General features: G+C 41.6%; 1 protein-coding gene across 2 annotated transcripts; it reads left to right on the top strand.

The window, feature by feature from the left end:
• Window positions 1–1,701: 1,701 nt before the first annotated feature.
• On the top strand, window positions 1,702–23,436 carry RILP (Rab interacting lysosomal protein). Of its 2 annotated transcripts, none has more exons than XM_069945728.1 (8): window positions 1,702–2,010; window positions 14,689–14,812; window positions 15,839–15,960; window positions 18,346–18,540; window positions 19,314–19,474; window positions 20,087–20,209; window positions 21,462–21,542; window positions 22,963–23,095. In XM_069945728.1, exons 1-8 carry the CDS (start codon window positions 1,744–1,746, stop codon window positions 23,009–23,011), a joined length of 1,122 nt encoding a protein of 373 aa, XP_069801829.1. In that variant the 5' UTR covers window positions 1,702–1,743; the 3' UTR covers window positions 23,012–23,095. The 2 variants fall into 2 exon arrangements, with proteins under 2 accessions (XP_069801829.1, XP_069801828.1); XM_069945727.1 differs by having other exon boundaries at window positions 1,703–2,010; window positions 22,979–23,436.
• Window positions 23,437–24,514: the final 1,078 nt, after the last annotated feature.

Raw genomic sequence — 24,514 nt, 5'->3', positions numbered from 1 at the left:
ATATATATATATATATATATATATATATGTATTTTACAAAGCTATAGAGGATTTACAGAATAATCAACTACACGTACTGTACCTGAAGACCCAGTGGGTTATCTTCCTCTTCCTCTTCACAATCCCGGGGATATAGAGGATGGGGACATCTCTCTACTGGATCCATCTATAGGAAATTATTACAGTGAGTGTATACATTGGGGGATATTTATTAAGTTCGGCGGTTTTTACGACGGGCTTACAGATGTCCCTGCAGCACTGGAGCTATAAGGATTTATATAGAGGCGCATTGCCTCTACATAAATCCCGAACACACGGAAACCCATCTTTGCGAACAAAATAAAACCTATGCCAGCTCAGAGCTGCTGTAAGTTCCACTGTCCGGAAAAATGATAAATGCGGCGCACACGTGCTGCTGCAGCCCCCGTAATGCACCATCCATGTCCCTCTAGCGCAAGAGGCTCAGCTGGGCCTGTTGCACACAAAATATTCACAAACAGACGATTTGAAAGTCTGTTTACGACGATTGGGACCATCTGCACTTAAAGAAAGGCATTTTAGCCTTTTAATAAATGTCCCCCATTGTGTAATAGGGTCGGCGACTAGAGTTTTCTTCTTGGTTGGATGCCATTTTATCCTATAAAATAAAGTCCTACCATTTTTAAACACTGATATGTTCTCTTGGTCACCCATTACTCCTCCGTAACTTTCCTGAACATATCTCACATTATGAATCTGAGGGAAAAAAAGAACCTTAGTTTACCTTATATGCAGTAAAAGGTCAAAAATTCCTAGAAGACAAGTACAAGGAATATCAACCCTACATAAGGCCCCGACCTTGCTCAGTTCAGCCCTGGGGAAGGAAGGGGGGGGCTTTTATCAAGATTCGGGTTACTAGAAGAAGCAGTGTGTGTATTGCAACATAGGACAGTATTGCACCCCTACCAAATAATGTTCTACTGAATACAAAAACATAATTCAGGAACTCAGAGGTGACGTCTTATTTGATCTGAGGCGTCACTTTCCCTTCACCTCTCCATCTGGCCCAGACCACCATGATGATTTCAAAAGTGTTATAAGCAATTTTGACAAGCACTTAGTTTTTTTTAAAGGTTTTAAATTTTTTAAAAGCCATAAAATAAAATAAAAGTGGTACTTGTTACATATGGTTGTAATCTTACCGACTTGACGGACATGTATAACAAGTCAGTTTTACCACAGGGCAAATGGCGTAAACACAACCCCCTCCCCCAAATTAAAAAAAATAGCATTTTATTTTCAATTTCACCGCGCATATAATTTTTTTATGGTTTGGCAGCATATTTTATGGAAAAATTAAGTCTGTCTTTGCAAAGTGGGGCAAATAAAAAAGGGCTCATGTGGGTCTGTAGGTGAAAATATACAAGTGCTATGGCCTTTTAAACGGGAGGAAGAAAAAATGAAAGTGCGAAAACGAACATGTCTTATACTTTCTATTGTTGAAATCTTTTAATAAAAAATTTCAATAAAAATATTGAACAAGAAAATTAGCCGGGAAGGAAGGGGTTAAGCTGCGGACATGAAGCGCGCGTGGGAAGCTCCGGCGGAAAAAGCCGAAGGTCACGCAGTGGGCGGGCCCGAGAATGTGGGCCGGGCGAGCAGTCGCTGTATCAGTGGATGTCCTGTGTTTGTGGGCGGGGCTACACGGTCTGCCTTTTAACTGGCTTGACAGCTGCGGCGGCGGCGGAGGAGAAGCGGTGCGGCATGGAGCGCGTGTGGCTGCGGGCCCCGGACTCGCTGTCCCTGGAGGATGTGTACAGCATGGCCAAGAGCCTGGGCTCCGAGCTGCACAAGCTGACCGAGCAGCACGGCCCGGAGTCGGTGGCCGGGGTGGTCCCGCAGGTGGTGCGCGTTCTGGAGCTGCTGGAGGGCTTCGCGGCCACGGGCAGAGAGCGGGGCCCGCCGGAGCATGAGCTGCTCATCCGGGCCGTACAGAACATGCACATGGCCCGGGACGAGCGGGCCGCACCGGTAAGTGCTATGGAACGTGCTGACAGACTGGGGAAAGCATGGAGGCTTATAAACCGCATGTCCTCAGCTCCAGTGTAGACAGGGTCATATGGTGCCATCTCCTATTGCTGATCAGACTGTCACCTAAACCCTCCTAGACCTGACACTGTACCAGAGAGGTTAGCAGCCCCATTACACATCCAGTCTCTAAAAGCTTTACCCTTCCTATTGCTTGCTGGTGGCAGATTGGATCCTGTATGTGGGCAATAAAAACTAATCCTCATTGGTGGCAGCTGATCTCCCCCTCCCTGTATACAGGATAATGAGAAGAGACCCCCCCCCTAATCCTGGCAATGTGTTATATAATGGGCTATATAATAGTGCAAATTATTGCCTGTTCCGAGCGCCAATCAGTTACATACAGGCTGATGGACGTTCCTTGAGAACAGCGTACATGCCGCACATTGTAAGGAGTGAACAGCTGCGTCAGCAATAGTTCATGTGGCCGCTCGCTCCCATTATTATCAGAACATTCCCTATATACATGGAGCGATGTGATCAGCTGGACTGGGATTCCTTCCATGGGCTGATAGCGGTGGACGGGTGCTCCTGTGAGCAATGATTGCCATTAGACATATTACACAGCAAGTTTTTTTTTTTTACCGTATACAGGTTTATACGTCATCTCTCCAAGGTCTTATAAATAATCTGAGGTTTGTTACCAGGTAAACCAAGCGTAAGGATACAGGCAATGTTACTGTCCTACTGTTTGTATTGCTGATATTGTCATTTTTGATATGCACATAAAGGTGCAAGTGGCCTATTGTAGGGCATCGATCACACAGTAGGAGGAGGTGAACACTAATAGGACATGGGTATTTTGGGTACTTGCGGTATTTGGGACCACCCTGGTGCACTCCTGTTAAAAAAAAAAAACAAAACCACATGCATGGCTCAGCAGTGCAAGATTAAGAATTCAAGGGTGAGACTGACGCTCCTTGAAAGTCCCATCTGACCCTGAGCTTCTCTGCATGAAAAGATGTGACAGATCCCCAAGGATATTTTGGGATACATTGTTGCATAATAAAAGCCAGATATAGCAAAATTGTTAGTCTCTCCATGGTCACAGTACTGATGAGGGTGCCTATCTACATTGGAGGAAAATCATCTGATCCCACCTATTTATAGCTCTTTCTACAGCCCATAAAATGCCTGAAGATGTGGGCCAAAAATAATGGCTAAATATTGTCAGGAAAATGGCTTGGTGATTCTATAGCTTTATTAGGAAATGACTATAGATGTAATCGCTTAAAAGGAGAAGTCCAGCTAAAATTTTTATTAAAGTATTGTATTGCCCACAAAAAGTCCCCAAAATACACTGTTTACAGGAAATGCTTATAAAGTGCCTTTTCCCTGCACTTACTACTGCATCAAGGCCTCCTGGATAACATGGTGATGTCACTTCCTGGATAACATGGTGATGTCACGACCCGACTCCCAGAGCTGTGCGGGCTGTGGCTACTGGAGAGGATGATGGCAGGGGGACACTGAGGGACACAGGGCATCCCTCTGCCATCATCCTCTCCAGCAGCCACAGCCCGCACAGCTCTGGGAGTCGGGTCGTGACATCACCATTTTATCCAGGAAGTGAAGACTTGATGTAGTAGTAAGTGTAGGAAAAAAGCACTTTATAAGCATTTCCTGTAATAAGTTTATATTGGGGATTTGTATAACTTTTGGGGGGCAATACAATACTTTAATAAAAATTATCGTCGGACTATTAACAGAAATGTAGAGAAGTGATCTGATGATAAAGCAAGGGAGCTGTGAGACGGCCGTGCCACAGGCAGAATGCAGGCTGCTATATGTAGCTCTCTTTATCCTTGTTTCTCCATAAGGTTAAAGGGGTTATCCAGCGCCACAAAAATATGGCCACTTCCCCCTACTGTTGTCTCCAGTTCAGGTGCAGTTTGCAATTAAGCTCCATTTACTTCAATGGAACAGAGTTTCAAAACCCCACCCAAACTGGAGACAACAGTAGGGGGAAAGTGGCCATGTTTTTGTAGCGCTGGATAACCCCTTTAATGAAATGTGAAACCTGTGAACCTTCATTTTACATTTGTTTGTCTAAGCTAAGTAAATAATAAATGGGTAGGCGTATCTGCTCATATGACATTCCCTTCTAGTGACACATCAATAAGGAGGTCACAGATAAAAATAGGCTGTGTGACAAAGTAAGAACCAGGAGTCCTGTGCTCGCTTCCATCAGGCTGGATAGGATCAGGTCCTATTACTAAAACTAGTGACCTACAAATGTTTCATGTGTTTCCCTCTGGAGGAGATTTGAGCTGATGCCAGGTCTTATAATCAGTTGCCATCTGGAATACAGTAAGCTATGCATAGTGTTATGTACTGTACACAGGACCTGCTCCGACAGGTGGGAATCCACCTTTTGAGTCTCCATTTTTTGCTTTATCAGCAGATATGAACTGCTTCACCAATACAGAGTATCATTTACCTTCCTATAGTGTACTGACGCTCTGGTCTGGAATTGCATCCCAGTAATCTGCTTATGTTACTGAAAGGCTACACATTAGACATGTAGTGTTGCTTGTCGTCCTTTCAGATGAACAGGTAACCATCCAAGTCTAAACAGAAGAAAAAGAAAAAGTTCAGCTATAACTAATGGAGGAGGTCCCCTCTTTGATATCTTAATACATTGGGACAACACTAGATCCATTATGTCAGGGGTAGGGAACCTTGACTCTCTAGCTGTTGCAAAACTACAACTCTCATTATGCCCAGACAGCCTTTGGCTGTTCAGGCATGATGAGAGTTGTAGTTTTGCAACAGCTGCAGAGCATTATGTCTTTGCTACAATACACAAAAACTGCTGTTACTACCTAGAAACTGCAGCTGTTGACTGATCGGTTGTTCTTGTGATGTGTACCCTATGTAGCCTCATGTAAATAAAACCTTTGTAGAAGGGAAAACAACATTGTTACAATGAGTAACCACCTTCAAGAACTTTTCCTGCATCTTTTTGTGTTTACCTACAGTGGCCAAATAAACCACCTACTAACATATCTGTCAATTTCTTGTCAATGGTCGGCTCAGTGGAACATGAGGGACCCCCTTATGACTCTCTTTAGATCTGGCACTGTGCTGTGATTCCTATTTTAAACAGATAGCACAATGTGCTCATATCTGATCAATTCTACCAGTTAACATAGGTAAGGCTGGGTTCATACTACATTTTTGCAAACCTTTGTTTCATCCATTCTTTGCAAAAAAAACTGATGAAAAAAATGGATGCAATTGTGTGCATCCGTTTTGATCCTTTTTTCTGTTGGCTTCCATTATAGAAAAAAGGATCAAAACAGATCAGTTTTATTTACTGAACACAAAAATGTAGTCAAACCCATGTTTTTTTTTAAACGGACACAAAAAAAGAATCTGTTTTGATCCTTTTTTTTTTTTTTTATATATATATAATGGAAGCCAATGGAAAAACGGATCAAACCGGATGCACACAATTGCATTGGCTTTTTTCTTTTTCTTCAAAAAATGGATGAAAAAAACATAGTGTGAACCCAGCCTAAGAGATTCAGTTTGGAGTTCAGGACAAGAGAGATTTGTGCTACTCTATGTTGAGCCTCCAGTGGATAACCTGTACCGATACATCTATTTAAAAAAAAAAAAAAAAAAGTGTGACCAGACCTGTTAGGTTTTGCTTAGTATCTAAATGTAAGAGAATGTTTCCTCCTAACGAGAGGCAAAGACTTCGAAGAGGAATTAAAACACAAAATATCAGAATGGAAATTAACATATATTAAAGGGATCATGTTTTAGAGGGGAACTATCAGCAGGTTTAGGGTGCGTTCACACGTACAGGATCTGCAGCAGATTTGATGGCGCAGATTCGAATCCGCAGCAGATTTGATGGCCCAGACTGTATTTTCTTTGAATCTGCAACTTCAAATCTGCTGCAGATCCTGTAAGTGTGAACACACATTTAAAAGGGAAGCTAAAGCTTTATAAGGCTGCTGATATGACTCAGCGATGTCTGAATTTTTGATTGATGGGGTCTCCGTGCCGAGATCCCCATTGATCGATAAGATGATTAGGCAGCATTCTTCAGCTGGTGGTAATAGTACAGGTATAGTTGAGGGGTGTAGTTATAGAACAGGTATAAATGAGTGTGGTGGTGCCAGTAGTACAGGTATAGATGAGGATGTAGTAGTACAGATATACATAAGGGGTATAGAAGTAGTATAGGTATAGATGAGTGGTGTAGTAGAACAGGTATAGATAAGTGTGGTGGTAGTACAGGTAAATATGAGGGGTGTAGTACAGGAATAGATGAGGGGTGTAGTAGTAGTACGTATATTTGGATAACAGCATGGAGGCAATGCAGAGCAGCCGACTGCCATTGGATTACAGAATATTCTAGATGTAGCAGAGCTGAGTTCCACTACAGTGCTTTCATGTTCCTGGAGGTAAGCTTTCTCCAGGAACATGGAAACACCATAGTGGAACTCAGCTCTGCTACATTGCATGTATTCTTGGCCGGCGGAGGATCCAGAAGGGTGGGCTGCATCCAGAGCATTGTCGGGCTGTCAAAGGTAAACCGTGAGGCAGGGGTGGCAGGGTGATGTCCCCGCTGGTGAGGGCTGCAGGGGGGTAGGCAGCATGGCGAGTGGGGGCTGCAGAGGGGTAGGCAGCATGCTGATGAGGGGGGAGTAGGTGACCCAGATATAAGCTCTGCTGTTCTTCCTGATGTAACAGAGCTGAGTTCCACTACTGTGCTGCAATGTTCCTGGAGCAAGCGTATCTCCAGAAACATGGCAGCACTGTAGTGAAACTCAGCTATGCTAAATCAGCTGCAAAGCTTGTATGGACATACAGGGAGATCACATAACACTGGCAGTCAGGTCTTCAACAGACCAATGGAAATTCAGACACCAATCGCGGCTGAGCAGCTGATGACGCGGCAGAGGGCGGCCGGCACGAGGGACGGTCGGAGCGGGCTGGCTGGCCGAAGATTACATCATTGTCGGAAGATGGTGGACGGAGGTCGACGCGCGTCAGGTCAGTATAGAGCACTACAATTCCGTGGGTGGGGGAAACACGGGGAAGGGGGCCATTCACTAACATAACATAGATTACAAAGTTGTATAACTTTGTAATGTGTGTTATTTAGTGAATAATTGTTTAATTGTCTACCCCTTTAAAGCCAAAACCCTTATTCCTACAATAACTATGACACATTGGTGAATGTCATATGACCGTAATTTCTCACTGAGTTTCTTGTATTTATTGCTCTGTCTGATATACCTGCTTGCAGAATGTACTTTATGAGCTGCAACAGCTCAGATAGTAAGAAGACACTAGAAGAACAGTACCAAATGGTGCAAAGTTCAACAGGGAATAACAGGCTGCTTCCCTGGTGGGTATATACACGTACTACACGATGTCCAGTGATGAAAGTAATACTCTCTGGGATATTTTTGCAGAATGAACCCCTGACTGATGTGCCACCACTTACCAGTTTACTTTAGTTGCCCCATTTTGCATAGGAATCTTAACACCAAAGGTATTTTCTATTACCATGTGCAAAGCATTACATGATCTTTATTTCACAGCTGAAACTATATGCCTACTTCTCCTCGGCCGTCATATATGTTACTTAGTAAATTAGTAGCCTCTGCTATCACAGTATTCATTGGCTTGGACACCCTACATGTCTTGGGTACTGCCTAACACACGTCTGTTCTTTTACATATCCTATTTTCCTCCATAAATACCTTATTGTACTTAGTTAGTGTGATCAGTTATACAGGGTATGGTATTGTGTATGTATATTGAAACAAATGACAACACCCAAATGTAATTGGAACAGTACCTGCCCTTGAAGTGGTAGGTCCCATGCACTTCAGCTCTAAGTTTTAACAGTATGTGCCCTTTGCCTACCCCAAGCATAATACTAAATTAAGCCTAGCTTGGCTGATTATGTAAGTCCCATAGGGTTTATTCATCCTTTTACCTCAATCTATTTTAAAGGATACCTAATGCCTTACATCAGCTTCCCTTATTTTCAGTTTCTGCCTCTAATGTGCCGCCATGCATTGCTATTTTAATGTGTATTGGAATAATTGAGTGTTCTCATAACTGTCTGCCCAGAAGGCATGAGAAGTGGCTGCACTTGTAGAAACACGGCAGATTGTCAAGTCTTGTGCTCAAACTTTTCCAGCATAAAAAGCATAAGGCTGCAATAAGCAGACTAGATCCAATTGGGACAGTGAAACAAGACCTTCTCCCTATTGCTTCCTGAGGAGTAGGATAAAAACAAAGATCTTACTGAAACAGATTAGTCTGGCTCTTTTCAGCTTGGCTTAAAAAGAAAACCCCAGAATATAGGGATCACCTTGTCTTAGCACTGGACTGTGGTGGCCATTTTGTCTCTGCCATCAGTATTTGCTCCCTGGATGTGTATACAGGGTAAGTGAAAAGTCTCAGGACATCCTTCTATTTCAGAAACTATAGAGAAAATGACCCATCTGACTACCCCAGCAAGTAAGGGATAAGAGGGCCTATCTTATGAAATGGCCACCATCTTGAGAGCCTCCACATTGGATCGAGGGCAGGTTTTACATGTGTACCCTATCAAATAGGAATAAGAATTTTCCCAGAAATTGATTGTGGCAATCAGATCTGCAATATCTTTTTGGTTCAAAAAATTTTTTTCCCCCAATGATTGGATCCAATGCCTTCAGCTCTGTGTTCAGCACCAGGGACAGCACATTGAACACATCAATAGCTGTGCATCACAGGTAACTTCCCAGTTGTTGTTGTTGATACTTCTTGGGGTAGTCAGCCTTTTTCCTTTTAGTTTTTGAAATAAAAGGTAGTCCTGAGACTTTTTTGACTTTAGATAACAAGAGCCTGGCGATCCACATGTGTCATCCACTAGGCAGCACTGGTCAAACTGCAGATCCTGTAAGGAAAAGCATCTGCTTTCACTGGAGTTTGCCGCCCTCTTCTTTCTTTGCCGCCCTCTTCTAAAACAAACAAACATTCTTGTCTATATGATGAAAATAAAGAGGGCAGAATGGAAAATGTATTTCTGTAATAAATCTCATGCAGACAGAAGTGAAAGGGAAATAACCCGTCATCTCCTCCCTCTTTCACATAAAGGTAATTTGCGCTAGGGGTTTTCCTGAAAAGAGACATGTGATATCATTGTAAGAACTTCCTCAAAAACATATTGCATGGTAGCACAATCATCTAGTACTGTGTTACTCTGCATGATGGTGTCAGTCCTGATGCAGCATGATGACACAGTGCTTGGCACATGTCATGGAATTGGTGTGCTTGCATAGTCATTTTGATCCCTTCTGCATGGGGAGCAAGTGACTGGTGTGAATGGCTTCTTATAGTGAATAGAGCTGATCATGTGTCTGCCACATGACGGATTGTTATCTATGGTAAATAATCAAACTGAGAGGTATTGCTGCAGGAAGTATATTAGAATTATATATATAGTGAGTGTGTGACACAGATCTGATATAAAGCTGCTTGTGATAATGTTGATATTTGTGCTGCTGTTTGACAGTGGGCGTCTGGTTAGAGGAAAAATGTCCCCCACACACATGATCTCTTGCACAGCTCACGGCTTATTGTTCTTTATTTTTGTTCCTTTATGGCAGTTTCACTTTCCATTCTCTGCCTTATTTACACTGGCAGTCATAGAAGATCACCTGTTACCAGTTTGAAAGTTTCAATATTTGTTAGGGCTGATCACATTAGGCACACCTGCTTGATGGTTACATGCTTAATACCCACTCTTTTACATGGGAAAAAAAGGTGTCACAATTATGTGAATTTTCAATTACATAAGCAGGCATTTGTATATTTGGTATTTTCCTATGATATATGTTGTAGCTGCTGTTAATGTACTCTAGAGTCCAATCTTAGTGATCCGTCATGCAACCCTGGTGATGTGAGTGTGGGTGTTGAGTTAAACCTGACCACAATCTTATTATGGCGCAGTGTCAGCTCTGCTTCATTGTAACCACCTTCTCTGTTCTCTGCTAGACTCTGTCTGATGCCCTCATAGAGCCCTGTCTACTGTACAGTATGCAAATGGCGATGAAGTGTGCTCTCTGTTGTACAACTTCCCCTGTGGGTATTTACTAGCGTATAAGACTTACCATTTATGACTATGCAGATCATTGAGGTTTTGTGCTTTCATTGACTGGGCTATATACATAACTAACTTCGCTATAATCCTGGATTAATTATTTATTTGAGTTTAATTCTTTCATCTTGGTATTTTAATTCTTTCATCTTGGTATTTTATAAGGCGTGTAGTTTAAAATGTAAAGATTTCAATGTGTGTATAGATAACAATTGTAGAAATCTGATTTTATAGGTTTTGCTGTGTACTAGGGCTGGGCAATATACCATGAAAATACAGATACTGTCTTTGGCGTCTGTTAACTGACTTCAACTTTGCCAGGACGGTATTTGCTAGGGGAAATAGGTCTCCTATGTGCTGTGTTTGTAGGGTTGTAGGGACGCAGGAATCCCCCTAACTCTTCTGTTTTAATCCTGACTATTAATGGGGAAAGGAAGAAGATTGTACCAGGGATGGGGATCTGCATAGCTGTATACCTGTATATACACGTCCTGTAGTACATAGCTCATGTAGTGTGTACATAGCTTTATACCTGTGTATACACGTCCTGTAGTACATAGCTCATGTAGTGTGTACATAGCTTTATACCTGTGTATACACGTCCTGTAGTACATAGCTCATATAGCGTGTACATAGCTTTATACCTGTGTATACATGTCCTGTAGTGTGTACATAGCTGTATATACACGTCCTGTAGTGTGTACGTAATATATACACACTACAGGATGTATATAGCTATGTGCCCACTACAGGATTTGTATACACAGGTATTTAGCTATGTACACCCTACAAATCCTGTAGTGTACACATAGTTGTATACCTGTGTAAACCCATTCTGTAGTAGCTGTATACCTGTATGTAGACGTCCAGGTCTCTGCTGAGACCCCCTAATAATGACAAATGATAATATTGACAATAGACTGTATTGCGCAGCCTTGGGTTGCTGCTCAGTGAGTTACTTTTATTTATTTATTTATTTTATTGAAACAAAATATTGCAAGTTTCGCACTGGCAAGTGGGTGTGTCTTACAAAGGGTGCGTGTCATAATTATCGTACAAATATCATTACTGCAGCTACATGTACGATTAACTGTGATATTGATTTAGGCCATAATCGCTCAGCCCTACTGTATACAAAGTTGTTGAACTATACTGGTAGGTGTTTCTATTAGATCCAGCTCTTAATGTGTCTAATCCCTTTACTAGGGATTACAGAATTCTTGGTGTTCTTCCTCTGATCTTGTTAGATTCTACATTGCCGTCTGGCAGCAGTTATGTGCTGGAATACTTAATGTTCTCATATACTGAATACTGTATATACATATTATATCACAATGCAAATATTGGTCAGACCGGTTCATTATTGCCCTGTGCAAAAGACCCAAACTAACAATTGCTCATTGTCTAGGATTATACAGCCCTAAAAGTCATTGTTGGTTGACTGCAGATTCCTCAGTGTATACTGGGTGTGCAATGAACAGTGATGTGAGGGGCTGCATGAACAATATGGCAGTGGTACAGCCAGGGCCGGGACAAGGAGTTTTGGTGCCCTAGGCAGAGAAGGCAAATGGCGCCCCCCCCCCCCTTTAACCAAAATCTAAAAAAAAAAAAAAAAAAAAAATAATAATATAATATACACACACCTACCTAGGGGGGAAATTATCAAACTTAATACACCACCTCACATAGTATAGCCCCCACAGTGAATAGCCAGTGTATATACAGTCTCCATACACCCCCTCACATATTATAGCCCCCAGTGTATAGGCAGTATATATACATCTCCATACACCCCCTTACATAGTATAGCCCCCAGTGTATATACATCTCCATACACCCCCTTACATAGTATAGCCCCCAGTGTATATAAATCTCCATACACCCCCTTACATAGTATAGCCCCCACAGTGTATATACATCTCCATAGACCCCCTCACATAGTATAGCCCCCAGTGTATATACATCCCCATACACCCCCTCAGTGTAGCCCCCAGTGTATATACATCTCCATACACCCCCTCACATAGTATAGCCCCCAGTGTATATACATCTCCATACACCCCCTCAGTGTAGCCCCAGTGTATATACATCTCCATACACCCCCTCACATAGTATAGCCCCACAGTGTATAGCCAGTGTATATAGTCTTCATACACCCCCCTCAGTGTAGCCCCCACTGCCTGATCTGACACTCCTCTTCTCTCCTCCTTGGCTCCAGACACCATGTGACATATTAGTAAGAAGCTCATTGGTCAGAAGGTCCAGAGCCAGGCAGAGGGAGGAGGAGTGTGTGTAGATGTCTGCCGCCGCGGGACTAGAGTCCTCAGTAGCAGAGAAGGGATGCAGTGTCACGGGTGAGGTCGGGTGGGGCGGATTTACTGTCTGCCGGGGGAGGGGGAGGGAGAGTGAGGACAGGTGCTGATGCAATGTGACGCGGAGGGGCAGCGCTCGGCAGCGCAGGGCTGGAGCCTGCAGCTGCTTTAGGGCAGAGCGGAGGAGCGATCACTGTCTGCCCTGGGGGGAGGGAGAGAGAGTGAGGAAAGGTGCTGGAGGAATGTGAGCGGAGGGGCGGCCATCAGAAGTACAGTAGCCTAGTAAAAAAAAATTTTAAAAGGCATTCAAATTGCGCCCCCTGTAATTTACCACTAGATGGCGCCCTAGGCCATCGCCTATGCCTGCCTGCCTACCCTTTGTCCCGGCCCTGGGTACAGCCTTGCCTACACAATCACTGAGCTGTGTATCTGCTGTGGGCTTTTTACACGAGCCAATTATCAGCCAAGGGTCTTGCTAGAAAAGCTCCTTTGGCTGATAATCGGCCCATATAAAAGTGTCAGTGATCAGCCAAGAAGCGGGAAAATGCCTGATCGTGGGCTAATAGCATGTTTTGTGCTGCTTTAAAATTTATCTTTATTGGCCAAACAACCGGTGTAAACCGGAGATGTGCGGCTAATAGCAACAACGGCAAAAGGGGAACTTACAGTACGGATATGTATATATTGCAGTCTGGGACATTTATATATCTTTGCTGTCCATTGCCAGACCATACAAGCAGTGCATACATGCCTTCAGTGTTGCTGTGTGATCTGGCATTGTTGGCTCCTGTCCTGCTCTCCTGCCACTGATGTGTCTTTAGGCTGCCACCCCACTTCCTCTGGCTGTCGATCATTGTGGAAGGCTGCGGTCTGTAGTTACAGTAGCTGTACAGAGGGGCGAGGACTGACAGTGCCAAATCACACAGCAGTGCTGAAGGTAAGTATGCAGTGCATCTGTGATCTGGAAACTGATATCACAGATAAGTATATATCTGTGCTGTCAGTTTACTGGCCACACAAATGAATGATACAAGGACCATTCATGCATCCTGGTCGCTCGATTTAGAGTTGTTGTCCAGCGAAAATCTGGTGTCAGAAAAATATAAAGATTTGTAATTTACTTCCTTTATTAAATCTCAAGTCTTCCCGTACTTATCAGCTGCTGTATGTCCTGCAGGAAATGTTTTCTTTTCAGTCTGACACAGTGCTCTCTACTGACATCTCTGGCCAAGACAGGAACTGTCCAGAGCAGGAGAGGTTTTCTATGGGGATTCCTATAGAAAACCTCTCCTGCTCTGGACAGTGACTGTGTCAGTAGAGAGCACTGTGTCAGACTGAAAATAAAACATTTCCTGCAGGACATATAGGAGCCAATAAGTATGGGAAGACTTGAGATTTATTAATAGAAGTAAATTACAGATCTATATAACTTTCTGACACCAGTTGATTTCCAAGAGAGAGATTTTCGCTATATAACCCCTTTTTATTGCGCCCTGTAAAAGCACACCAATCTTGCTGATCGGTGTCCGCAGATGGCCGAAGATTGCCATATTTACAAGGACCCTTAGACTGACATTCATATCTGGCATAGATCTGCCTGTCTGAAAGGACCCTTGTTCTTTCTCTCTTCTTTACTAGTCTCAGCAGGTCTCTTCTTTGTTTCTCCAGTATTCTCAGCAGTTCTCCCCAGCCTCACGTGCAGGGTGCTTCATATGACCGGGTCATTTCCAAGTTGCTGAATGTACAGTAGATCTGCTAACAGAGACTGCAGGAGACTCATTATATGACAATAACTATGGTCTTCTCTGCTTCCTCAAATTTCTTAACATAAAAGAAAAACAAACTATTATCCAAACCTCCTACCCACTTAAATCCTTAGAGATGATCATAACGTATGGGATTTTGTCTGATTCACAATTTTTCATACCTTGTCACCAGCTGATTGACATTGGTCTACTTGTGCTCACCTACAGAATTCTATACAACCTTAATAAGAGCTTGTATCTGCTCGTTTTTTTTTTTGTTTTTTTTTTACCAAAATCTAGATGTCCTATGTACATGTATATCACAGCATGTCCATTTACACACTCCTCTATTCTACAAATACATGTAAACATACAATATAAACAGTGATGAGTTTAATAATTGGACATGATCTATAAACCTTTGGTTTCCCTCTCTACATAGGACCTGGAGCAAAAACTGCTTGAAGCTCAAAGAAAAGAACATGACCTTCAGAACCAGTTGTCCCAGCTTACAGAAGAGAATCAGAAACTCTTGGGACAACTGACAGAGTCCAAGTCCCAGGGAGGTATGAGCAGAGAGTTTTATACCATAAACCACCAGTTGTAATATATTTTATTATAATGTTCATTTAGTAGAACTCGTATGTCTGACAAAATGAGGAAATCTGTCATGATCCCGAAAAACCTAGATATACAATATGATTGTAATTTTACATCTGAATAAGAGAAAAAGGCAGAAAAAAAGATGGCCATTAGTTTTAGAGTTAAAGGGATGGGAGAGAAACAGGATTCAGATGCATGGTAGTCACATGTTAATGGTCTGTCATGCAGGAGACATGAAAGTTTCAAAGAGCAAGATCCTCAAACAGCTGGCAGCAGTATTGGCCTCATTACAGATACAAAAGCTAAAAATACCAGTTCTGTCGACAGCCACATATGGTTTCCAAAATATGTTTTGTTTTTTTTTTCTTATATTCTGTAGTCTCAATTTTCAGCATGTTATGTTTGCCACTGATGGGCCTAGAGCCTTGATCAATATCTGATAAAACATCACACCCACATTGTGGCATTTTAAAGTATTGCTGTAAACTTTTCAGTATGGGATGTATTTTCTGGAACTGGTGGACGTTGCTGCAACTCTTAGGTGAAATGGTGGATTAAGGTATATAGTTTGGCCACTGCTGCTGTAAGCCTGTTATAGAGTGCAGTGTAAAGGTAATTTTCCATTGGGAAAAACTAGCAGTATGGGCATTGTTAAAATTAAAAAAAATCTAAGCATCTTGCAGAGCTGAATTCCATAAACCACAAGTTTTTTTTTTTTTTTTTTTAATTTTAAACATTCACTATTGAAATCAACGGGAGTCAAAAACTGATTTTCCCATGTGAACACACCCTTAGGTTGCAGGATCCTGTGTGAGTGGCTTTTCATTAAACATAAGAGAACCCTTTTAGTACATGACAGCTTATGAGGAAATGTTAAAATCTGACAGGTGTTTATTTCTAGGAAACCATGTTTAGCCGTACCTCTTTTTATTCTGTCAATATTAGACTTCTCGACTACATTCAATTGTTCTTTTTGTTCCATTGTTTAGAATGTGCAGCGAGGGAAGAACGAGATCTGATGCTAAAGTTGAAGGTAGTTGTGGACAGACAGAGGGATGAAATCCGATCCTTGTCACATGAGATCCAGCAGAAGAGCAGGGACACAGAAGCAGTAAGATCCTTTCTCATCTTCCCATTATTGACCCCTTGGTGGGTGTGCTTCTTTATGGAAGAGCCGGTCCTATGGCTAATTATTTTCTATCTGCTTTGTAGTGGCATACGCACGCAGTGAATCAGTGACATAAGTATCCTGCTAATAAGCACTTGTTTGTCATAATTCATATGTGTTTGAGAAATAGTTATCATAAGCTGTGACATTTAGGGTCTGGTTAACTGCAAGGGCAAATATCCTATAGATGGAGTGATGGGAGATAAAAGGGATTCTGATGGGTTGGACACATTTGATGTGAAGTCTGTAAATGGTATAGCTCATGGGATTAGTAGAATTGTTTGGTTTTACAGACACTGGAAAGTTATCACCCTGACACGGCCCTGTGTAATAGGCCTGGTGATCATACATCATACGTAATAAACCACACATTGCCCTGAGTAGTAGAGGATGTGTGGCTGAGAAATGGTAAGTAAAGCCATTGTGCCTGTCTGAGGCTAAGTTCACACACCGCATTTAATGTGTGTTTAATTTGCGCTAGTTTGCTGTAAACTGTGCAAATTGAGATAAAATATCGATATTCTGTCAAAATCGAGGCAAAAAGTATCAGTATTTTACTATTTGTGGCAAAATAACACTCATTTAACGGGCGTTAAATACAATGTGTGAATGTGGCCTAATGGCCATCATGTAATAGTTATTAAATGAGCGTTGATCAACTTAATCAGCACTTGCATCCTCTTGTCAGTGACTTATCTCCCCAAGAACAAAAGGATAAAGCAATTGAAATCTAATATGTTCAAGTCTTATCTCTATGTGGTAAAATCTGTCGTCCCTCCATACACATAAGGTTAGCCGGTTCAGTCGCCATACATGTGATGTATATGCCCAGATTTAAAGACTTGCATGTGGTCATGCTCAAGACACAATGAAATTTTAGTTATATTGTGACCATTACTTAATCTTTGTAATTCTGTATGGGGGAAAATTAAGGTTGCAAGGAACATGTGACCATTACAAAAAATCTGACTTTCTGAGGCTGTGTTACAACGTAGCCATAGCCTCAGTGGCTGAAGTTAAGGGAGGGGGGGGGGAGGGGGGAGCAGCACTTGATCATCCGTCAAATAAAAACCACTATGAATTTTTGTAAATTTGAGGTTCATCTGCTTTGTAAAATAGTGATTCAGGGCTTACAACTAAATACGAGAAAGGAGGTATTGCTATAGGCGCGGTAAGGCCAGTGGATTGGATTGATTCCAAGCCATTTTCACCGCGGTATACACATGACTAATACAAAGAAGAAAGAAGGAAATCACTTCTTACCTGCGGAGATTCCAGTCTTGTGTGAAGTCACATGGTGCTGACACTACCCAGAATGCACAAAATTCTCTCTATGTAAACACACACTTCCTTTCTCTAGGTCTCTTTAGGACACAGTGTGATTGTTTTAACCTCTGAATTTTTCTATATCTGCCGTGATAATTCCTCTCTATATGCCTGTGGCATATTAGAGCGTTACGGCACCTCCCTGACTATTGCCCTCTTTCCACAGATATCTAACCTGCAAATACATTTAGTTATACATGATGGACGTTCAATGCTCAGCCTAGAATTCATGGTGTTAAAAGAAAAATGCAGTGTTGCCGATTGCAACAGGTCAGATTGCAGCCATCCTTTTACAAGGAAGTGATGAAAAGCAGTAAACCTTGCCTCTGTTTTTGGACTGTATATATGGCTAGGTGGCTGTAAACTAATCTTGTAGCACTTTAAATAGTGTGTACATGTCAGACAGGGTGACAGTCACTGTCTCCTCTATGAGATGCACTAGCATGGCCTATCTATATATAGGTGGGAGAGACCTAGACTGGGATTATGGTGTTTGTGGCTGTTAGAAATTCCTGGTCTAAAAGAGAATCTGTTGACTATTATGTTTTATTTTCCTATATATTATTGCCTGCTAGGACCAGTGTGTCATTGTCACAAGTCTACACTACTGTGTAAATACTGTAGCCTTGTCATATAATATGTGAGCATTCAATGTTACCAGTGTCATAGCTGTAGTGCCAGCTCCCTCCACCCCTCCCTATTATTGCTCCTTATAAGAACTTGTTTATGTAGGTGTCTGCAGGCTGGTCCACCACAGATCATTATATTGCCATGTTTTATGGGACCTAGAAGTGATAAGCTGGGTACAGTGCAGTCAACATTCTGTGACTATAAACAAATGACCTATGACTATGGGGAAAACCCCAATTCACTGTTGCACATGTTAGGACATGAATGCTGGTTTTCCTTGTTGTTCTAGTTATCTTTATTTTACTTGTGGCTACTGTATAGGTGCTGTCCACACTATGTATAACAGGTTTTTCTTTCCCCCTGACATTACAGCTACAGGAACAGTTGAACCGTTTCATGAATATGAATGAAGACCTGCGACGCAAAGTAGCGGTTGTCCACGCTCAACTTAAAAGCTCCCTGCAGAGAAAAACTGACCTGGAGAACCTGCTCCAAGAAAAACAGAAGGAGATGGATTCCATGTTACAGAGGGTCTCAGTAGCCCCGGTGGTCCCTGATAAAAATATGGTAAGAACTGGTGCTGTGCAGAAGCTTATCATAAACCGTGCATCGGTAGACAACAATACATGGAGGGTTTCTGAAAGTCATGTTTGATGTTTTTGTCCTATATTAGTGTATTTTAAATTCCCTATTGAAGGCAGCTCCACATTTAAGATAAAAGTATGACAAAGGATCACACACCCATCATTCATATGATTCAGGGGGCCATTAGCACATAGGTCTACACTGATGGCCGACGCCGTACTTCCTCTTTTTTAATACTAAAGCGTCCTCTGGGCAGCAAAGCCTTTTACATGCCTATAGCCCTCTCACCTCAAGAATCATGCATTAATAACCTTCAGGTATTTGCAGTTTTAAGCTCCTGTCTTGTTTATCTGCTCCAATGTATCTACATAACGGTGACTTACTGCATAATAAACTGATCTAATTACACAAGTGATGACCTCATTCCAGCATTATGCCTTCAATTAAGATCTGTGGGGGTTAATGTTATGAGGGTGAGAGTACTGGATACATTTGTTTGCCATTGGGAAGGATGTGGGCACTAATGCATGAATGACTCTCTAGTGACATCTACTGGTTAGAAAGAAGAAAAGCAAGACAGAAAAACATTCCCTAGTAATACCATGTGCTACACTGTATAAGCAAAAATACAGTCTACCTATGTGCATATATATTTGTATACAACAGCTGTAAAAGAGCACTATATTTTAACCACTATTTTTGTTTCAATCTGTTTAGTTTTCATGGCTTGTCTCTATATTATGTGACTTTTTCAGAATACATCTGAATGTAAGTCTCTGGAACAAGATGTAAGTGATAAAATGCCATCGAACCAAATGTGTTTCACCAAAGAAGATGTGAAGCATATTATACAGGAGAGAAATGAGCTAAAGACCAACCTGTTCCTCGTAAATGAGGAGTTACAGTATTATCAGAGGTAAGAAATACATTCATAGTGATAGAGGGGTCATTGTGCCATACCTCTCTCTTTTTAAGAGCCAGAGTGAGAGTTCCTAAGCAGAGAAGAGCGAACCGGGTTCGGGTCCATCCAAACCCGAACGTTCGGCATTTGATTAGCGGTGGCTGCTGAAGTTGGATAAAGCCCTAAGGCTATGTGGAAAACATGGATATAGTCATTGGCTGTATCCATGTTTTCCAGACAACCTTAGAGCTTTATCGAAGTTCAGCAGCCACCGCTTATCAAATGCCGAACGATCGGGTTCGGATGGACTCGAGCATGCTCTGGGTTTGCTCATCTCTATTCCTAAGTATTGGTGGCTAGAATCCTCTCCCCTTTTATAACGCATGACTGATGGACCATCTAAATGTTTGTTCATGTTACTAAAGCTGTGCATTATAAAATCCTCATCTGTGTGCAGGGACTAATGTGTTTACATGTTATAATATTCATAATCTATCACTTAGATGTATTAGTTTTATGGTTGGAATGTACGATGTACATTGTTCTTACCTTGTTTAGTGTAAATAGACATTTTAAAGGGGAAGGAATACATTAAGGCAACTGGCAACATCTATTTTCTTTCTTAAGGGAGTTGCTGAATGATGAGCGGATCCCCAGCCTTTTATTGTGCGGCATTAAATCTGCCATCCGGAAGCAGAAGAAAAAAATTAAAGCCAAAATGCTTGGAGTAGTGGAATCTCCTACCAGCAGGTGAGCTATACCATAGTGTCTTCCAGTTTATGCATAGCCATGCTAGTGACAAGGCTTCAGACTGATTCAGAAGTAAGAGACTAAATAAGGGGCTGTAATTCCAGGAACACACATTGTGCTGTTTGCGTTAATTTCCCCGTAGGTGCTCATGCACCATTTTGTGGACAAAAACAATACAGTAAAATTCTGAAAAGCTAGCACTCTCAGGATTGGATTCTGGATTCCATACACAAGCTCCACATATGTACTCATGCAAGAACACTCCTTCCCCTGCACATATGAGTACACCTTATTGTCATGCATAAGTGCTCTACTAGATCTCAGGATGAAAAAGCAACATACTTCAAATAAGCACTATATATATATATATATATATATATATATATATATATATATATATATATATATATATATATATATATATATATATATATATATATAAAATTGCTCCTCCAGCCTTTGTATTGGAAGCAGGAATTATGGAATATAATGTAGTATATGTCATTTAATCCTTTTTTTTTTTTTTCCCCAACGTTAATGGAGCATTATTTCCCCCTTAGCTATTTCCAGCAGCAGCCTTAGGGAACAAATGGAATGGTGGTGCTGAGTACAGTGCTTGGCTGTCATAGGGTATGAATGGAGTGGCGGTCATGTGCATAGCACTATCCCATTCTCATAGGACACTTTGATCCCCATTCTTTAGATCAGAAGGGTATCCCACCAGTTTGGTCTTCAACAGATCAGACTATTGTTCCTTATCCTGTGGATAGGGGATAGCTGTGGGACAAACATTTGCCCTATGACTGCACCCCTGGAGAGGACCACCTCCTAGGGTGCCGTCATGGGCTCAAAGAAAAGAAATTACCCGGTTAGTAATTTATGTTTTTCATTTTCTATAATACTGTAGGGCTGGGTGATATTGGCGTCAATATCACGGTTAATTGTACATGTAACCGCGGTAACAATAATTGAACAATATCGCCCCTTTTGCAAGCCACATCCACTTTGATGTTTCAAACTGGTGATTATATTGTTTCAATAAAGTTTAAAAAAAAAAAAAAAAGTAGCTCACTGATCAGCGTCCTAGCGGCAGGGGAGGAGGGGGGGGGGGGAAATGTGAAAATACCACAAATACCATCCTGACAAAGTTGAGGTCGGTTAACCGACGCCAGAGACTGTATCTGTATTTTTACATTATATCGCCCAGCCCTATAATGTAGTAGTTTTTTTATCGCTGTGTTATTTCTTGCAGTGATGACGAGAGCTCGTGGACACAGACAACAGCGACAGATTGTGTGGATGGCAAACCTCCAGACTCCAAAATCAAGAGCCTGTAAGTTTCTTGCTGTTAATAATTGTCTAAAATTCAGTTCAGTAGCAAATTGTTCTTAAAGGGAAACTGTCAGCTGGGATTCGTGTTCCAAACTGCTGTCACTGCTAGGAGAAGGGGATACACGGCACCTTTCATATATTTCTGCACAAGAAAATCAAAGCCTTTTTATGTTATGGAAGCACAAAGTGTCAGATGTTTTTCCAAGCCCTTGAATTGCTAGGGGCTGCAATGTCTTCTAGCTCCTTGTCCTTGTCTGACAGTGGGCTGGAAGCATTCCCAAATAAGCTGCTGGGTGGGAGGGGGAGTGAGCAGGCATTAACAGCCCACAGCAGTTCGGGGGGGTTGGGAAAACTTTTCACTAGAGAATAAAAGTATTTTCTACATTCTGGAAGCGCAGACTGATATATTAAAGGTACCATGTTGGGAGTTTAGTCCCTTTAGGGCCAATGAAAAATGGTTAAACAGTGGGGTTGTGTCTTAGCTAGATCCCTAGTGTGTGTGTGTGTGTGTGTGTGTGTGTGTGTGTATAGATGGAGAGATATTCTTAAAAATGTATCCATTCCATACAGCTGTGAGTAAAGGGAATCTGTCCACACCAGGTACAGAGCTGCAGACACAGGCTGATAGGTGATGGGGAGATAAAATAATTGATGCCTTTGCCACTGATGACCATTTGCATTGTTATAAAATAGCATTTTTCCTTGGAAGCTGAAGTGACGTATGTACAGGGGCAGCTTCCAGCCCTGTATGTCAGTTAGCCAAGGCAGGTAGAGGTGAGGGAGGAGGCGTGCATGCTGTGGCTCAGCATCACCTCTATGGCACTACAGCCTCAAAGGAAAAATGCAATTTTATAACTCTGCAAATGACCATCAGTAATGACAAAGGCATCATTTGTTTTATCACCATCTCCTATTTGCCTGTGTGCGCAGTTCTGTACCTGGTACATAACTGACAGATTCCTGTTAATGTCGGCTAGTGACTACATTTGAGTCCCTTCCCATACATTTATAATAAATTACTTAAAAGAGGAGCACAATACACTTCTAAGTAAATATATGTTCAATATGTATGATAAATGGCCCAGACCTAGTCACCAGCTGCATCCCCAGCAGCAGCGCCACGGTGGACACATGGAATCAAAAGAAGATAAAAGGTATTTATTGGGCCAGTGTCGGACTTGGGTATCTGGGGCCCACCAGAGAAAATAATCCTGGGGGCCCACCAATGAAGAACCAGTGAGAAACAACATGTCAGTCAGTGTTAGTGCAGGTTCTAAAGCTGGGGGCCCACCGGATAATCCTCTTGTGGGCCAGTCCGACACTGTATTGTGCTAAAAACAGCCTTTTAGGACCTCTGATGTGAAAAGGATTGATGGGACAATTCCTTTTATTGCTTGACCACAAACTAACTAATGTTTCAGTATTTTATTTCCCCAGGTTTGGAATGTGGTACGGGAAGCAGGAAGCTGAACCAGGCCCCTGGGAAATCATCAATGTTAAAGAAATCAACATGGCAGAGAAGGAGAGCAGCAGTGCTGACGATGCCTGAACCGGAGTCCGAGTATCTTGTAGAAATCTCTGGTTCCTAGCACATTGTACTGCCTGATGCTGATCAGTGTTGTGAAGGGCCAGTACGATCATATCTGCTATGTACCATAGCAGGCTCTACACCCTGTGTAATATGTATATTAATTGTCCCATGAAAGGGAACACCAATATATTTTTCTAACACTGTATTTTTATTGGAAATTCCTTTTTATAATATAATTTTTAAATATGTGTATGTATACAGAGTATTTTTTCAGCTGTAAATTCTGTATATTGTTTATCTGGAGGTTTCTAGTGTTTATTAATTTTGACGCATCGGAAAATAAATATTTCATGATAATATCTAATGGATGCCTCATGAAATGATCTCGTTTTGGGTAATTCATATACCACACTAGGTCGGCTCAGGCACACCTCAGTGCTTCTCATTTGACGTTCCGGCCATGTGGTCTGTCAGTAGTTTTCTAGAGGGCCTGGAATTTTCAGCATTTTTATAAATATTTTGTAAAAGCTGCAAAAATGACAATTTATGCATGAAGACGACCAGATAGTATTCCAGTCCGTGTCCAGTAGCCCATGAAATATTATGGTGGAGCTGAATAGAGAACATTCAGAAGAATGAAGCTCTTCTATCCAGTTATTCCATAACAACCTGAAGGGGAGGGTTATCATGCTTATATGGGGACATTGAGTTGTCGGAGCATTCCAGTATCCAGGAGACACTGTCAGAACCTCATATCCGGAACATGCACAGGATATTGAGTGGTGCTATGCATCATGTGACTTGTAGTCCTTTCACAAGCACTGGACTACAGGGAATCATTTAGAAATGCACAGCTGCACTTAATACACACATGCAGCAGATGACTCAGAAATGCAATGCAGTAAATTATTAAACCAGAATTTATTTTTTTAATGTAAATTGTATATTTTCTAAAGTTGTTGCTTATAATTCTACAATAGTTCTGGCCACTGAGAACACTGAAATGTTGTTCTATTAGTATTGTGTGGTCTCTTGTGTCCAATGTAGAAGCCTAATTAATAGATAAACTAATAAAAACAGAATCTGGGGTGACTATCAATGTATTCCATAATGGTTGAGACATTCTCAACTAGTTAAATGGGGTTGAAAGAAAAGTCTAAATGATTAACACACTAATTATGGAGACTTTCTGGGCCTTACTGCATGTAAAGAAACTGGCACAATATACTATGGTCACTACTGTACATGTAGGTGTGGTGGTGAAAACAATAAGTGTCAGAGTATGATATTGTGCAAATAAGATTCACACCTTGAATAAGGTGTATACCTGATGTATATGTTACACGCACCTGTCTCATTGTGCAAATAAAAAGAATAAATATTACTTAATTGTTTTTAACTGGATACTATGCTATTCTGTTATTTCTCTTAATTTCCGGTAT

This window comes from Dendropsophus ebraccatus, chromosome 11 (assembly GCF_027789765.1).
Source record: "Dendropsophus ebraccatus isolate aDenEbr1 chromosome 11, aDenEbr1.pat, whole genome shotgun sequence".
Taxonomy (NCBI): domain Eukaryota; kingdom Metazoa; phylum Chordata; class Amphibia; order Anura; family Hylidae; genus Dendropsophus; species Dendropsophus ebraccatus.
The sequence above is the reverse complement of the archived record's forward strand: the minus strand, read 5'-3'. Positions and strand labels throughout refer to the sequence as shown.

Coding starts and splice junctions, on each gene's coding strand:
- RILP (XM_069945727.1), top strand. CDS start 1,744: ATGGAGCGCGTGTGGCTGCGGGCCCCGGACTCGCTGTCCCTGGAGGAT. Junction 15,961..18,345: donor AGAGCAGGGACACAGAAGCA/GTAAGATCCTTT, acceptor CTGACATTACAG/CTACAGGAACAGTTGAACCG. Junction 21,543..22,978: donor GACTCCAAAATCAAGAGCCT/GTAAGTTTCTTG, acceptor TTATTTCCCCAG/GTTTGGAATGTGGTACGGGA.